At 36.5% G+C, this 18707-nt stretch overlaps 1 protein-coding gene across 5 annotated transcripts in view; it reads right to left on the minus strand.

The window, feature by feature from the left end:
* LOC131056102 (putative GTP diphosphokinase RSH1, chloroplastic) overlaps nt 1-18707 on the minus strand; it is a 135037-nt gene that overhangs the window by 42556 nt on the left and 73774 nt on the right. For all 5 annotated transcript variants that reach the window (XM_057990442.2, XM_057990444.2, XM_057990443.2 and 2 more), the window contains exons 7-10: nt 8384-8515; nt 8181-8282; nt 8025-8102; nt 7839-7910 (exon numbers count right to left, since the gene is read on the minus strand). In XM_057990442.2, the coding sequence (XP_057846425.1) occupies nt 7839-7910; nt 8025-8102; nt 8181-8282; nt 8384-8515 (384 nt within the window). The remainder of the gene's footprint in view (nt 1-7838; nt 7911-8024; nt 8103-8180; nt 8283-8383; nt 8516-18707) is intronic.

The raw sequence follows: 18707 nt of genomic DNA on the forward strand, positions 1-18707 counted from the left end.
CAATATTATTATATGAACATTTGCAATTTCCCTATGTTTTTTAAATTTTTCCCATTTATTAAGGCATCCCCTAACATGGCCTCAAAAAAACCAATACCCAAAAGACGCCCACCCGACCCCTACCATCCCCATCCCAAAAACTTGGTGGGACATAATGCTATGCATAAGCACATAGGATGTTTTGTAAAAACCATTGCAAATAAGATATTTCAAAAATGCTCCAATGTTAACCAAGCACATAGAGATTGCACATGTTGTGCAAGCCTCACTTTACCACTCTCTCAACACACAAATATCATTTCTTCTTTTGCAAGAGAGGAAAAAATAAATATTTTGCTGGTATATGCTCAAGGTTGTGCAAATTGCAAATGGCCTCTTCCCCTATTTCACATCATACTCCACGCACTTAATCTGTTGTACACGGGACATAATGTGTGTTGTATGTAATCAAACTGTTGATTGCGCTTGAATCAAGAAAAAATTAAAGTATTTGCAGCTGCAACTAAGGGCAGATTGGGATAATCATAGTGATGCAGTGAATCACTGGCATACAAACAACAGGCAGATTGTGATGATTAGAGTGAAGTAGAGAACCACTCATACAAAGAAATGTCAAACAATATACCATTACTCTTATCAACGACCTTTAAATGTTTCTAAACCTGCACACAGCCAAATCCTCCATCAATTTATCATTCATACTGAGCACAAAGATCTACAAAAACAAAAACTTCCAACACAAGATGTAGCTTGGAGACGCGTCTCCCCCCTCCCCCTGAAACACATCTCAGAGACGAAGACGCATCTCAGAGACTTTTTGCGCTTCCTGAGTCTTCATTTTCTGCCAAAGACTTCACTTCCACGTCTCCCGCCAAGGGTTCTTGTCATCTCAAACACGTCTCCTCTTACGAAAGGCATGTGAAAAGGTCAAAAACAAAACAAAAATTTTGTTTTCCATCATTCAGCAGCCATGGTGGATGAAGCGGTTGAACCAAATGGTCTTCATGAATTACCGCCAATTCTACTACCATCAGAGGAACCTAAGTTTAAGAGTGATTATTATCTAGAGAGCATCATAGTTGAGGACCTTGATATGGATGATCAAAACATTGAAGAGTAGACAATAGATTTCTGACTTTTGTTTTTTATTTGTGTATCAGCATCAAACTATCAATATTCTTGAATTTCAATACGTAATGATAATCTAATATGAAATATGTAGTGTGAGTTTTGAGCTCCTTGACTCTTTGATATTTTGATTTGTGTATTTAAACTTTAAAAGTAAATGTTAAACTTTACCACTGTTCTTGTTTTCAAAGTTCTTTGTCATTATATTTTTTGGAAATTATTAAATTATATTAAAAAAAACAAATAGGCGTCTCCAAGAACCCTCGTCTCCTATTTTTGAAAATTAGTCGTACCAATACCAGTACCAATCTCCCAAGTCTCCAAGTACCCCCGTCTCTTGGTGACCTTGACTAAAACAGATAAAGGAGAAAAATGTAGCATGCCCACCAGATGAAAAGGATTTGCAACAAAATTGAACAAAAGAAACATAGGCTATGCACTCCCTTAGCCACCACCTAGTTTCTCCTTTCTTTGATACCATTCTCAAAATGGTGAGTGTACACAAAACAATAATCACACCCTGATTTCACCAAACTGATGATAGTGTGCTATTTTAAAATTCATTACTTTCACATTGATATGCATTGGCTTATAAAGCCTGTGATTTCCCACACAAAAAACTTCTCCCAACTAACTACCACAAAACCAATATTTGTTTTATTTCTATAGTAACATTTATTTATTATATTTAACTATTTAACCTATGTTTCCTATTACTAATATGTAGCATTCTAATCATAGTTGGACTACTCGCCGAGTCAAACACAATGAGTTTTTGCCATGTTAACTCACCAAAAAACTTGTCGAGTCCATATTAAAAAATCGCCAAACACAGCAAAAAAGACTTGCTAGTGCGAAAAAAGTCATTTTACATCAAAAACACCTATTGATTTTTCTCTCCAAGGCAAGAAAACCCTCCACAATAGCAAACACACCATATGAAATGATTCTTCATCAAGGAGAGAAAATCAAAAAAGATTTTTTGGTGAATTTTGAAAGCAAATTGGAAGCATGGGTAGGTTCTCCGTTTTTCAGTTTTTTTCTTTTTTTTAAAACATTTTACTTCATTTTGGATGCATCTAGGTTAAAAAAATATCATCAATGGTAGAACAAAGTAGTGTATTTAGATTTAAATTCCACAAAATAAGATTCATCACCATTTATTGTCAATTTTTTCTGGTTTTTAACTATTTTCACTATTTTTTCATACCCAGCTTATTTTTTTTTTATTTTAATCCTTTTCTTTGGAAGAAAATGTTTAGAATCTGTAGATTAGATTCAATTTTTACTAATTTAAACTAATCTATATTGATTTAAAGTTTTAAACTAATATTATGCTAATTTTTTAGCGATTTATGTATAATTTAAATTGTTTTTTGTATTTAAAAATTAATATGTTGTGCTTTCACTTTGTATGTGTAGGTTAAATACTTCAGAAAATAACAAATAGAGAAGCTTCTACATCAGGTTCAGCCTCAAGCTTCACCCCATTGGTGCCGCCACAACCACCATTTGTAGACACTTGTCATGCAAGAGCTAGACACCCTGCTTGGAAATATGCATATCAAGGACCGGAACCTGGGTCAAAATATTGCATTAAATGCGAAAAAATATTTCATGGAAGCATAAACCACCTCATATACCATTTTGTAGGCATTAGTCATCGTGATGCCAAAACTTGTCTGAGAACCACTAAAGAGATAAAAAGATAGATAAAAGCCCTACTTTCAGTCACAGAAGAGTGAAAATTGCAAGGGAGAGGCAAAGGTATCCATAGTAGCACCCATAGCTATTGCTCAAGGTGCTCCAGTCCAACTAGAATCAGATGAAGATACATGTCAAGGAATAGTGGGCTCTCTTCGTGGTCCACACATCCAAGACAAATCCACCACCACCTCCACTTCATCTACTTCTAGTAGAATGCCAGCAACAGTGCCTACACCAACACGTAAGCTACAGTTTTTTTGTGCCTAGAAACACACCTAGAGCACAACAATCAGTGGAAGCCATTAGGTGGAACAAGGAGGTGCATGAATTTAGTTTTTCCCATCTATCCACTCATTAGAAAGAATAGTGCAGCCATATTTTTTATGTTCCTTTATTTGTCCTTCCACCACTACCCTTTTTGTTTCAGTTACATTCATGAGTGCACAATTTTAATTTTTAAATAAAACATAGCCAAATTTTAACATAAATTACTATAAATTAAACAAAATAACTTTAGTCTAAAATTCAACGTAAATTACTATAACTATAAATTAGCATAAAATTTAAATTAACAGACCTCCCACTCAACTCTTTGAGAGAAGGCGCCTTGAAGCCTTTTCCTAGAACTGTCAATGCAGCAAAAGACTTGAGTGGGAGGTCCATTAATTTAAATTTTATGCTAATTTATACTTATAGTAATTTACGTTGAATTTTAGACTAAATTTATGTTCTTTAATTTACAATAATTTATGTTTTTTTTTTCTTTTCTTTTTTTTTGATCGGTAATAGGTCGAAGCCGAATCGCTTTTGACTGGAGCTATGAACCAGTGAGACCACATTTTTGAGGGGTCTCATCCTCAGACATGTTCGGCATTAACACCCGTATAGCTCCATGTGTCGTCCTATCTATTTCTCCATCTTCCATGCCCAGGCATCACCTTATCTCTCCATTGCCTGTGTGCGAGACTACCAACTATGACTCCTTATCTCTCCAAGGCTCCTTATCACTACCAGCCTTATTGCTCCAATGGCGCACACTCCTTATCTCTCCACCAGCACGAACCCTTATCACTCCAACATCCTCCAATCTCACCGTAGTGAGCCGCCTCTAAAGTTGGCACACCGCTACACTGGGCAAGTGGTCACATTTGAGTAGGGGCGTCACCCACGCATCCTCTGTCCACCATTTTTGCTAATAGGACCAAGCAGTCCTGTCTACTGCTACCGTTGGGCATAGTTTTGTCCAAGATCCATCGTGGCATTAGTAATACTGAGCGTCTTTTTTGAGCAGAGTCATCCTGCCGCCTACACACGTGTGCCTAACACACTCAAGGGTTCAAAGCAAAGAGTTTCAAACACCCGACCTTGCATGAACAAGGCTCGCAATTTTGTTGTTGTGTCGTGGGGTCATCCCTATTTACAAAATTTATGTTGAATTTTGGCTATTTTTTATTTAAAAATTAAAATTGTGTACTCATGAATGTAATTAAAACAAAAAGGGTAGTGGTGGAAGGACAAAAAAATGGGACGGAAAAAATAGGGCTGCACTATTCTTTCTAATGAGTGGACAAATGGGAAAAATTACACCATTACTAATTGTTTGGTAGCTCCAAAAGGTAAGGTTTTTTTTAAATTGGTGGAATGCCTCTAACAAAGTCAAAAATGCAAAAAAATTGCCTCAAATGTTGGAGGAAATTATCATGGAGGCGAGCATAGAAAATGTGGTGCAAATCAAAACTGATAATGCAGTAGCATATGTGGCAATTGGGAGAATCCTCCAAGACAAACATAGGACACTTTTTTGGTCACCTTGTGCAACACATTGCCTTGACCTTCTTTTGGAGGGCATAGACAAACTTAATTAGGTGACACCGATTGTAGATGATGCAAGGAGCATCACCTACAATCACCCTTGAGTTCTTCATTTGATGCAAGATCATACCCAAGGGAAAGAGTTGGTAAGATCGGGTGTAACAAGGTTTGCAATGGTTTTGTTAACATTGCAAAGCAACATTGATTCACTGACAGCTTTGAAACAAATGATTGTGAGTGAAGCATGGCTAGACTCATCTTATTCAAAGAAGCCTAAAAGAGAGAGGGTTGCAAGCATGTCTTTAACAACCTTTTTGCACAAAGAGCTACAAAGATTGTGAAGCTAGCTTCAAAACTTTGAATTCAAATTCAAATTGAATATTTAATTTTTTTAATAGTCTTACATTATAAATTTGGAACTTAATCTTTTTTGTATTTTTAGCTTGTAGGTCTTGAAGCACTTGGTTAAAGTTCTATGTTTGGTAGATGGGGATCAAAACACAATGGGGTATATTTATGAGGCCATCGATAGGGCCAAAGAATCTATCAAAAATTATTATAAGGGGGAGCACTTCAAATTTCATCCCATATGGGAGATTATTGAAGGACAAATAAAGGAACATAAAAAATAGAAAAAAATTTGGCAGCATATCCCCTTGTTTTTCAAGATTTTTTTCAGTTTCAAAACAATGAAATGATTCAAATGAAAATAAAAAAGAAAGAGAAAAATCCTTACCTAGATCTCTCTTGCTGATTTTTCCTTCTTCCCTCTACTCCTCCAAACCCTTCTAACCTGCTACAGCCAAAAAAAAACCAAAATGAAGTCAAAAAAATTTTTAAAAACTTGTTTTTAACCCTTACGGGCGCGTTTTTCTTGGCCCGCGTGAGTCTTTGCGAAAGACTCGCGAGTCCAAGCGAAAGACTCGCGTGAGTCTTTGCGAAAGACTCGCGAGTCCGAGCGAAAGACTCGCGTGAGTCTTTGCGAAAGACTCGCGAGTCTTTCGCAGGGACTCGCCTCGCGAGTCCTAGGCGAGTCGACTCGCGGCGCCAAAGGACTCGCGAGTCCGTGGCGAGTCCGCGGCGAGTCCGCGATTTTTAAAACTATGGGTAGAACAATCAACTCCACACACCCATCCATGCAATAGGGTAATTCCTTAACCCCCGTTTTTTCTATTCAGATCCCAATGGAGAATTTATGAGGGCATCACTACATGCATTCAGAGGATGGCACCCCAAGTTGAGGTGAGAAACCTCATTGTCGATGAATTGCAAAGTTACAAGGAAGTAAGCGGTAGGCTCTTTCCTCCAAAGCTAACCAAGTGAGAAAGAAACACTTGAACAATAGGAATAAAATTTGGAGTCTTTCACATGCATCTTACAAGTTACAAATTTTAAATTTACAAGTTTACAACTATTGATGATTTGATAAAATTATTAAATATGTTTTGACTTTGCTTTCTAACTCTTCAATATCTTATTTTGTATTGTCTTTGTGGACAAATTAGCGTGGAAATACCTCAAAATCTCCAAAGGTTTGCCCTTTGCATCTTATGCCAACCTTGTAGTGCATCTAGTTGTGAGCGTGATTGGAGCTTGTTTGAGGCCATCCACGCGAAGAGGAACAAATTAGCTAAAAAACGCCTCAATGACCTTGTCTTTGTGCAATACAATCTTCAGTTGCGCACAAGAAAGATAGAGGACATATCAGATGATCCAATAGATTTGGACCCATTTGAGGCCTAGTCACCTTTTCTAATCTAGGACAACCCGAACCCGTGCCGACCGGGAAAGAAAAAAGTTTATTATTCGCTTAGAATAGTAGGGCTGCGCGCTATATTCCACTACATACGAGTCGTGGTCTTCATAGGCAGAAACGTCATCTAGTAATGACTCGTATCAGATGATCCAATAGATTTGGATGAGATAGATCCTTATAGTGATTGGACAAGGCAGGATGAGCAGCCTACATTGTTTACTAACGATGAGATCCTTGATTTGGAGAGGCAAGCATTGGAGGAGGTGGGTGCAGCAGGAGATTTGGGATTGAATGACATTGATGAGGCTAAGGAGTTACTGCCATCAACATCTACATCCAAGATGAAGGTCAAGCCACAACCTATCCTACCAAGCAAAACAGAGAAGCCACAACAAACTCCAAGGATTAGACCCTCTAGTTCTACCTCTCCACTATTTTCCAATAGATCAAGGAAGAGGAAGATGTAAAAAGATGTACTTACTTTTAGTTTTACAAATACAATTTACTATTTTCATTTTGTTCAATCTATCAGCCATCAGCATTCCACATGAGGATGATATTTTGTACTGAGTTTGCATTCAAATCAATCAAATATGATAGAAAACACTTTTGTACTCATATATGGACTCATTGGATGCGCCTTCTCATTAAATTTTGCAAAAAAAAATGTGTTTCTCATGAAATTTAAGCAAAGTTTTTAAGTTGAGTTTTTTTTTGCCGAGTCGAGTTTTTTGGGCCTAGCAAGTTTTTGTTTGAGTCCAGTTTTCCAACTATGATTTTAATAAATACTCTCATATGCATGATTAGTAATAAGTCTTAAGAGCACTATAATAGCCCTTTTTACAAATCATAATTCCTATCTTTCATTTTAAGTCCTCCAATTCCTGCTGATTTATTCTATTAATGTTTTGACAAAACCATAAAGTCTCATAAACGTGCAAAACAAAGCACTTATCACAAATTTCTGAATTTGATTGGTTCTCGTCTACTGTTGTTTAGGTTTTTATCCTGGTGACGGGCATTACTATCCATTGACGATCTGTCATCAGTATTGTGGCTTGTTGAGTGTTCTGTTTTGGAGGAACCTTTCTAAATTCCAATTCTATCCTTGCTGGCCCTTTGGTATCACAAGAATCAACTATACAGGGGGTTAAGGATGATTGGAAGGCTGCTCCATCTGCTGCTCCCTTTTCTCCCACTACCAATACTCAATTGCTTCCAATTTCCATTGAAGACTACAAACAAGTAATGTAGGGTGTACTCTTAGTAAGAGATCTTAATGTTTTTTTTTTTTATATATACTTCTTATCCACTGAATAATTTAGGGCCATATAAAGGACACCAAATTTATCCTATTCATAGAATATCCATAGCCTTCTATCCTTCAATATATACTGGAAAAAGTTATTAATACAGAGGTAGCCTAGCATGATACCTTGATTTGATACATCCCTAGTAACTTTGCCAAAGGTGCAAAAATCTTCAATGTTTCTGAAGCAATGCTACACTGCAAGAGCACATTTTTAAAAAAATGGATTCTCATCTCTTAAACAATTAAAAGCATACCATATGCATGAAAATCTTCAGATTCAGAAACAGCAAGTACATGTTGCAATACTACCTGTTTATGTGGTGGCATGTGTGACAAAGTCCGCATGTTATGTAACCTGTCCGCAAGTTTTACTATTATAACACGGACCTGAAATCCAAAGTGCAAATGTTAAACCAAAAAATCTAACTAATAATTCTAAACCACGCTCTGCTTTTAAAACACTACCTCTTCAGTCATAGCAAGAAACATTTGCCGCAAGTCATTAGCTTTGACATCTTGTGCAGAATTTATTAAATTTGTACATTGCAGTTTGCCAAGCTTAGAAACCTGCAAGATTCAAACATTAAAACATGGTTCTCTTTAAATATAGAAAAATCAGAATCCTGCATGATTTTACTTCAAAATCATAATCTTGAAGATGTAAGCACCTTTGTTTCCCCTTCTACAATTCTGCGAACAACCGGACCAAACTCATCTTCTATTCTTTCAAAACTGACAACGTTACTGTCTTCCACAGTGTCATGTAACAAACCTGCTGCAATTGATTCCCAGTCTAATTCCTGACATGATACACAAAATGATGGTAACTACAGGGAACTTTTAAAGGCAATATCAAAGATAGTTACAAATTACCTATTCAGATCAAGGCTTATTAAGATATTTGAATAGAAAAAAGTCCTCCCATGTAGATCAACAAGCAAATTCATTCAGTTGCCAGCTTCGTTACGCAACTTCTACTGAATAAACTATAAAGTACATAAATTTGTTACTCACACATAGACACTTGCATTTTGAGGCAGATTTTTAATGCTGATGACATGAGCAGTAGTATTTCATTGATCCTTGGACCTAAATGCATTTTTTTGTCATCTCCTATCTTCTATAGTTATTAAACAATGGTTTTGCCAGTTTAGATATGCCACCAATTCCAAATGGTTTAGCTTACATCACCTATTTATATATATGTATTTATGAAGGATAATTATGGAGATCCCGTTCACAAGTGCAAAGACATTTGAAGTTTTAACTACTCTAAATTTATATAATGAAGACAGTTTTACATGTTTGTGAATATACAACAGAATCTAACATTCAATGGGTGAGTACAAGCAGAGTATAAAATTGGAATTCTCAAATGCCACTTAAGGAGAAAAATGGGATAAGACTTTTCTCCAAGTACCCATGAAAATGTAACTAGAGAAACTTTTTTTTATTGCTTCAAAGGTATCAAGAATTGACAGAATATCACATTGTTAAGTGCATTTATAATGGTAACCATGTCATCACTGTCTATGACAGAATAAAACAGAAGCTGCTCCAGATGCCAGAGCAATCCAGGGAACAACACACAAAAACTACAATATTACATGTCAATGCAGGTGTAGATGTAAAAATATTAAATAGAGTATAGAAAAAATGAGCTCCATCACACATAAAAGAGCAACATTGCTAAAAGGAACTGAAATTGGGAATGTATTTTTCTAAAAAATATGCATGTACAAGAAATCCCAACAAATGTTAGGCTTGAAAGTGTTCAAACAGTTTCATTATGAACGTTACAACTATGAGAAGTGGACTCTTGTAACAATGCCTAATCTTATTGTATTTGCTGACTATTTTCAAAAAGATGCAATAAAAAATAATGCTTATGGAGAAGATGTTAATAGTTGTTGGCTCTTTGTGAGTGTCTGGGCCCACGTGTCCAGTCCAGCCATAGCATGGAATTGTTCTTCTTTTGTTCACAATGAGCAGCTCAACTTGAATCTTTGTTTCTGGAACACTTCATCGAGTTTGAGCATCTGTTTTCTTATTTCTTTATTCGATTCAGAGAGCATTCTGCCCAGAATCCTTCCAAGATGTTATGGACCAAATTCTGCAACAATAGTTGTAAAGTCTGAGGACTGCAGAGGTCACAGTACTGAGACTGAAAACAGAATCTCAGATTCCATTTCCTAGCTGAATTTCAGAAAAATCAGTCTTTCTCAGTCATTTCTATAAGCAGAGTAGCCAGACAAGTAGATCCCTCAATAAAGCACAGATAGCTGTTACAAAATCCTCAGAACTTCATTAATGAAGTGTCTTGGTTCTTATTGTTTAGCACACTCCATATTGTTCTGATCCAAGGACGTTTGGCTTTGACCAAGCGTCTGTCAAATATATGCAAGACCACAAGTTCCTTCTTAAATCTGAGTTTCCTATATGAAGTGCAAATTTAATCTAATTAAGGATCCATGATAGATAGAAGAAAGTGAGAAGATCAAAAGAATATTGAATCTACTTGCAAACTGGAAGGAATATGTTGAAGATTAATCAAAATACTGAATTTTAACGTGCCAGAAATTAAATCAAAATATGAATTTTAATGTGCCAGAAATTAAATCAAAACAGTAATAACCACAACTTTCTCCAGATCTGAAATAATAATTAGATAACTCATACACACATGCTAACCTCATGAGCCGGCCTTTTCCCAATCAAACTGATGCACAAAATGCAAGTTACTCCTATGAATAAATAAATCTATTTGGACAATGAATAATTGCAGAGATACAACTCTGAATTCTAGACTAGGTTGTGTTAACTCCACAGAGATTTTAACTTCATAGAGATGGCACTTTATTACAACAATATTTAAAACAGCACTGCCACCTTTACTAGGAGACAAACAACCGTCACACAACCTTATAACAGATTTGTCCTTTATTTAACTTTGGTTCAAGCAAATCTCCTTCCTAGTAGCTACTAAACAAACTCTCCAACAACCTTTTGAATTGTTCTGCAACATGTACAACTTCCTTAGAACATAGTGCACCCGTTTCAGAGTATTGCTGTTATGGACAACATACAGATATTGTGCAGCAAACTACTCAACAAAATAGACATTTTGCACAGCAGGTTTGTTGCCATGCACAACAATTTTTGTATTGTGCAAAAATGGTATTGACTTCTTATGTAGCAAGATTTATTAGCTTGCATGGAAAGGCATTGGCTTGTACAAAAAAGCCAACATCTTGCACAACAAATTAAATATCATAACTGAATTTGGGTCTTGCAAAGCAGCTCCAAAACCTTCAGAAACACATATGAAGCATTTATGAAAAACATCATAACCAAACTGATATTAGATATGTAGTTCATTCTACTTTTTCCTACTTAAAAGGCAATAAATTTCTCTATATTAAGCATACTATAAAATAGAAACACTTCAGGTCTACATTTATACAAAACAGATAGAAATGAGTTGGTTAAGTAGGTTTTCAGATACAAAAGCATATTAAAGTAGGGAAAATGATGTTCAATTGTATACTTTGAAGTTACCCTTAACTTACCAATTAGCATATGGGAAACTCCAAAAATAGGTTAATTGTCCACCAACTGATTATGCCCAAGAAGGGAGCATCACACTCTCCTAACAAATGAATGGTGTTCTAGGGTAATAATGACGTGAAAACCCTCGTTTTAGAAGTAAATGATTTGCAAATAGTGGAAGTTGATAACCTACAAAAACTAACCCTACTTTTGGGTTCATGACTAAGAATTACTCAGAGACATCTTGAGAGTCTATCTTCACCCAAAACTATCAACTCAAGAATAAAATGGCTCCCTTGGTCATTGACAATTTAAGTGAATGAATCTAGTAAATATATGGTTGGATGTGACACTGCAACTCCCCACATGATTAGTCTCACCATACCATCTTGGTTGGGTACACAAGCATGGGGCCTCGCAAATTAATTAACAAGGTTTGTGTAGTCACCTTTGCTATCAATCCTTTACAAGATACAATCACATGACGTCACACCCTTGGATTGTTTTGATCAGCTTCGTGGGTGCTCATTCTAGTATGAGCAAGGTCTGATTTATGATATACATCTCAACACCTATAAAATCAAAAAAGATGGTAAGTTGTGTAAACTTGCATTTGCTAGAAGTGCTAAATTATATTCCATTTCAAAGAAGACTATGGTTGAGCAAGTAAACTTATCCAAATACTTGAAACTCTATATCATCCACCAAGCTAAGGAGGATAATTGAGGTAAGTTGTCACCTCTGTGCAAAATCTTATATAAGTTTACTATGATGTTTTTGAAGAGCCAAAAGGGTTGCCACCTTTTAGAGGCATCAGTATTTCTATAGAAGAGCTGAAATAGAGAAACAAACCTAACAACTTTGAAAAAGGCAATATTAAACCCAACACCTTTCCTTGTAGATCTCCAGCTTTCATTATCCCCAAAAAGGGGAAGAAAGAATGAAGGCTTGTCATTAACTATAAATAAATAAATAAGATCATTGTAAAGAACAAATACCCCCTGCCTAGGATCAATGACTTTCTCAATCAGCTTAAAGGAACCCAATCTTTTGTTAGTTTTAGTATCAGACTGATAAATATAGATAGCAATAACAGATAATCAAAACAAGGAACACAAGGAACACCAGAAATACCTTGGGAAAACCTCCCTCTTGGAGGTAAAAAATGTTAATTTCTTTCAAAATTCTGTGATCAAAATAGAATAAAAGAAAATATGATCTGAAAGTTGTATTTTATCTGCTATAGCGTGTTTTAAAGATGCACCACACTTATCAATTTCGGTGTGTGCATCCTCCTCAATGTAAGCATGCTATATAAGTGGATGAGGGGTTACGTAGTGAAGAGATATGTCTTCCCAAGTGGGAAGACACATCTCTTCCCTACATACCTCTCACCACAATATATAAACTAGTCACCCTTTACTTACCCGATTGGAAGGAGTGCGACTTGTTTGAGAATCGCTTTACCACCCGATACCATGAACGGTGTAACCGTTGGTCAAACGCGATAAGTTAACTTTGGTTTTATTTATCATTAGTTAACGTTAACATATTAGTATATGTAATCAAATTAATATATATATATATATATATATATATATATATATATATCGGAAGCGTGAAATAGTATGACCGACGTTACAAAATTAACACTCCCTCTTAACTAGGGAGGACACATTTCATGTTAGAGAAAACATCACAATTCATCAATTGATTGTGAAGAGAGGAGATATCACACCATAGTGATATTCAAAGATATGGTTCAACAATGAATATCAAGTCTCATGATACTCACCATAACTCATAGTTATCAAGTAAGGTATGTGCACTGGCATCAAGTCACGTGGTGCCTACCATACTGATAATGATTTCATGGCATGTCCACGAATATTATGTTCATAATATTCACCATGAAGATCTCTATCACAATTATGGTTTATTTAATGATATCAACCAGCTGATATCTACCATAAAGTCTCAGAGATATATATACTATCATGACATGTCCACGGATATCAAGTCACATGATATCCATCAAGATAGTTAAATTGATAATTCTAAAATCGTCACCTTACAATATCAATTTGAAACAAGTGTTCATTATTGAAAAGTCGTCACCCTTCAATAATGTTCACAGAAGGCCCATGCAGTCATGGAGTCACACACATGACAAATAAAAGAGTTCACACTAAACATCTTTAAATATATTAGTATATCAGAATAAATGAGACTCTATCTCAAAATTAAATAACATTTTCAACCATACCAAGTTTATCTCTAGAGTGTTCAATCTTGATCCTGGAGAGAGGCTTGGTAAGAATGTCTGCAATCTGATCACCTGTACTAATATAATTCAGTCGGATCACATTCCTTTCCATAATATCTCGAACATAGTGATAAGGAATCTCAATGTGTTTAGACCTGTCATGAAATACTGGATTCTTTGAAAGCTTGATGCAACTCTGATTGTCACAGTAGATGACAGTAGGATTTAAGGGTTGACCAAACAGTCCTACAAGCAATTTCCGGAGCCATACAGCTTCTCTTGCTCCCATGGAGGCTGCAATGTATTCAGCTTCTGTAGAAATCTGAGCAACTGAAGACTATTTTCTACATATCCATGAGATCATTCCTGATCCTAAACTGAAGCAACATCCTGATGTGCTTTTCCTGTTAACTATGCTTCCAGCCCAATCAGAATCAGTGAATCCATGTAGGTCAAGTTCTACATGTTTATATATCAAACCAAAACCAATAGTTCCTCGAAGATATCTCAGAATATGCTTTGCAGCAACAATATGTATTTCCCTAGGTTCACACATGAACTGACTTAGTGCATTTACACCATAACATATATTAGGTCTTGTGTTTACCAAATACATCAGAGATCCAATAATTTGTCTGTAGAGTGTAAGATCTGCAAACTCAGATTCTGCAACTATTTCCTTTAGCTTGTGCAGATTTGTCTCCATAGGTGTGGTCATGGATCTACAATCCAACATTCTAAATCTCGAGTATATCAATGGTGTATTTTCCTTGATTAAGGATTATACCATCTGCCTGCTGCCAAACTTCCAATCCAAGGAAGTAGTGAAGAATTCCTAAATCTTTCGTATCAAACTCAGAGGCTAATTCTTTCTTACATCAAGAAATACAATTATCCTCTCCTGTGATTAGTAGATCATCAACATAAAGAATAAGAATTAATAATTCACCATTGATTACCTTGTAGTAGAGATTTGGATCTGCTTCATTCTTGAAAAAACCTAATTCCAAGAGATAGTGATCAATTCTTTCATACCATGCTCTGGGGGCCTATTTCAGTCCATAAAGAGCTTTCTTTAATCTCCAGACATGTGATTCAGCCTTATGAATCACAAAACCTTCAGGTTGCTCCAAATAAACTTCTTCTTCAATCTTACAATTTAGAAAAGCGGTCTTGACATCCATTTGATGGACTTTCCATCCTTTAGATGCTGCAATAGCCAAAACTGCTCAGACAGAAGTGTATCTGGCAACAGGAGCAAATGTCTCTTCATAGTCAATACCTTCTTTCTGTGAGAAACCTCTGGCAACAAACCTTGCTTTGTGCTTCTCAATGCTGCCATCTGTTGCATGTTTGATTTTGAAGAGCCATTTAGAAGATACCACAGATTTGCTTTTAGGCCTAGGCAAAATATCCCAGACATCATTTTTCAGAATTGACTGATACTCTTCTGACATAGCATCTTTCCAAACTTGATGCTTGAGCGCATCTCCAACACAGGAAGGTTCTACATCAATGATCTCACTCATCAAGGCAGTATAACTGGAAAATAGGTTAGGTCTCTTACTTTCTCTGAAGGTCCCCTTTGGAGCAGCATAATTTTCAGCTTCTTGAAGCATCTTTTTAGCCCAGAGTGGTCTCTTCCTAGTTTCGGGATAATTTTCTTCTAAAGGTAAGCCTTGAACTTCATGCTCAGCATCTTCAGGGGTCTCCCTCTGAATCTCAGAGGTGGAATCCTTTTCCAAGCTTGTAGGAGGATCTTGGTGTTCTAATTCATTAGAGCTTTTGGACCTCCTGAATGCTATGTCTTCCTCATAGATGACATCTCTGCTTAGTTCAATTGTACCCAACAAATACTCCTTTCTTTCCAGAAGGTTCTAACTTTGACCTCTTTTCTTTGGGGACATGAATATAGACTGGACACCCAAAGATCCGGAAATGACTTATGTCAGGTTTGTTGCCAGTAAAGGCTTCTTCAAGGGTTTTATTGTCAAGAAGAGAATGAGGACATCTATTTTGAATGTACACAGTTGTCCTAGATGCTTCAGCCCAAAATGAGGTTTCTATATTTTGGTCAAACAACATAGCCCTAGCAGCTTCTACTATAGTCCTATTCTTTCTTTCAGCTACCCCATTTTGTTGTGGGTTATAAGGTACAGTTAACTCCCTCTTAATCCCAGCAATTATACAATAATCTTTAAACATATCATAAGTGTATTCCCCCCCCATTGTCTATTCTTAAGGTTATGGTTTTCTTACCTGTCATATTTTCTGCAAGAGCTTTGAATTCCTTAAATTTAGAAAGGATTTCTTTAGACTCTTTGTACCTCAGAAAATATATCCAGGTCTTCCTAGAATAATCATCTACAAATATTACATAATATAAAAATCCCCCTAATGAGGGTATAGACATGGTTCCACATAAATCAGAATGAACTAATTCTAATACATTTTTGGATTTACTGTTGCTAGAATTAAAAGACCCTTTAGTATTCTTTCCCAAGGCACACCCTTTGCAGGCTCCTTTAGATTTTTGACTTAGCTTGGGTAAGTCGGTCACCATCTTCTCTATCTCAGGTAGAGCATGGAAATGAAGGTTCCCTAATCTTCTGTGCCAAAGTTCATTCGAATCTGGAGTCTCATGAATCAAGGCTAGAGGTGGAGTGGTGCAAAGTCTGTAGAGGCTCCCTTGTCTTACTCCAATGGTGTGGACTTTCTTGATGGTGGAGTTCTTTGGCCAAGCAAGTACCTTTCCTTCCATAAAGGTTAATATGTAACCCTTATCTTCAAGTGCAACAACTGAGACAAGGTTTCTCTTTATACCAGGTACAAATAGAACTCCAGTCAGTTGTAGGGGTATGCCTGACTTTAGGTTGATATTGCAAGTTCATATTCCCATAACTGGATAATTTGAGTCATCACCAATTGTCACTTCTTCATTTGAACTTTCAACAAGTGTATCTAGGTGCTCACGAAATCCAGTGATGTGTCGAGATGCTCCGCTGTCAATCACCCATGTGTTGAAACTAGAGGTGACTTGACTAGAGAGGGCTGAGTAGAAGACTAGCTTCTCGGAATTACTCCCTTTCTTAATTTATGCCATTGAAGCTTGTTGTTTGATCCTGTCTGGACACTTCATTGCATAGTGCCCATATTGGTCACATCTGAAACATTGTACTTCAGAAATGTCTCTCTTCTTCTTTGAAGACCTCTTCCCATTTGAGTTGTTGTCCCTCTTTCTCTTAAAGTTCTTCTTCTTTCCTTTCTTGTGGAAATTAGAGTTTAGAACTTGAATGTCTTCATTACCAATGTTTTGTTTTATTCCTCTTGTGACAAGCCGAGATTCCTCTTGAATGCAATCGGTTTTCAATCTATCAAACTTAGGAAATTTAGAACGAGCACTGAATCCTTGAATGAACGATTCCCATGAGGTAGGAAGTCCATTTAGTGCCATCATAGCAAGTTCTTTGTTGTCTACTAGATGTCCAATAGTGGATAGTTGATCCCAAAGCTCAGTGATCCTCAAGAAATAGGATGTAACTGTTTCTCCTTTATTCATCTTTATATGGTGTAGTTGATTCTTTAGGGTGAGAACCCTGCTAGTGTTGTTGATTTCATAAATGTCAGCGAGTGCTTTTAACATCTGAAAGGCCGTCTCATATTTAGAAATGACTAGTACAATGTAGTCTCTTACTGAATCCACAATTATCTTAAGGGCCTTCTCACTGTCCTTGCTCCACTGAATTTTCTCTGTATCATCAAAGGGTTCAGGAATTTCACTTTTGACATGGGAGTCAATTTTATTTTCTTTCTAAACAAGCATGATCCTAAATTTCCAAGATACAAAATTTGATGCTCCATCTAATCTATCTTCAAACCTAACTCCGGTTGCCATTAGGATTATGGGAATGTGATCTTAGCAAGAGCCTGGTGAAAGTTTATGAGATCGTTACAGAATTTTAATATGATCTTCCTTAACTTCGCTTTGATACCATGTTAAGTTCTTTCAAAATTTTGTGATCAAAATAGAAGAGATGGAGATATGATCTGAAAGTTGTATTTTATCTGCTATAGCGTGTTTTAAAGATGCACCACACTTATCAATTTCGGTGTGTGCATCCTCCTCAATGTAAGCATGCTATATAAGTGGATGAGGGGTTACGTAGTGAAGAGATATGTCTTCCCACATGGGAAGACATATCTCTTCCCTACGTACCTCTCACCACAGTATATAAACTAGTCACCGTTTACTTACCCGATCGGAAGGAATGCGACTTGTATGAGAATCGCTTTACCACCCGATACCATGAACGGTGTAACCGTTGGTCAAACGCGATAAGTTAACTTTGGCTTTATTTATCATTAATTAACGTTAACATATTAGTATATGTAATCAAATTAATATATATATATATATATATCGGAAGCATGAAATAGTACGACCGATGTTACAAAATTAACAAAAAACCCAGCTATAAATCTCAGATCTTATTATGTAATAATCAGTAGATGTCCTTACAATCTGCTTCACACATGAAGCACTCAGAATACACATTGAACTAGGGCACATTGCATCATACTTGTTTCGCTGAGCAAATAAGGAAATCCGCTAGATAAGATATGAACGAGCAGACCAATGGGTAAGCGCACTGTCACAGAAGATGAAGAACTGAATTCGCTGTCATGAAAGGAGATTTTCTGCTTCAGAATGATTCGCTGCCCTAGCAGATGAAGTTGCAGGCTTCAGGGATGACTTTGCTGTCCTTGAGAGTGTCTTCGCTGTCCTTAAGGATGGTTCGCTGCTCTTGAGTGATGACTCGCTGATCACTGCAAGTGATAGTTCACTAAGTGAAGGAAGATGATTGATCGCTAAAAATGTTGTTGATACAATGATTCACACTTTGTATATATATGAGACTTAGCCTCCCAATTCATCCTAGGTCGGCTTACAACAAGGAGCAATAAAATGCTTTAGATTAGGTGCCCAATATAGGGTCAGCCCTACACACAACAAGTTGCGTCAATATAGGTCAGCCACAACACGTTTCAATACAAGTTACATTCAATATAGGACTTGACCTATTCACAAGTTACATCGCCCAATTAGGGCCAGTCCTAAAGAAGATTACAAATTTGAGTTTTGCCAAATAGATAAGGCTAAGGCCGATAGGCCAATT

The sequence above is a fragment of the Cryptomeria japonica genome, chromosome 2 (genome assembly GCF_030272615.1).
Source record: "Cryptomeria japonica chromosome 2, Sugi_1.0, whole genome shotgun sequence".
NCBI classification, from domain to species: domain Eukaryota; kingdom Viridiplantae; phylum Streptophyta; class Pinopsida; order Cupressales; family Cupressaceae; genus Cryptomeria; species Cryptomeria japonica.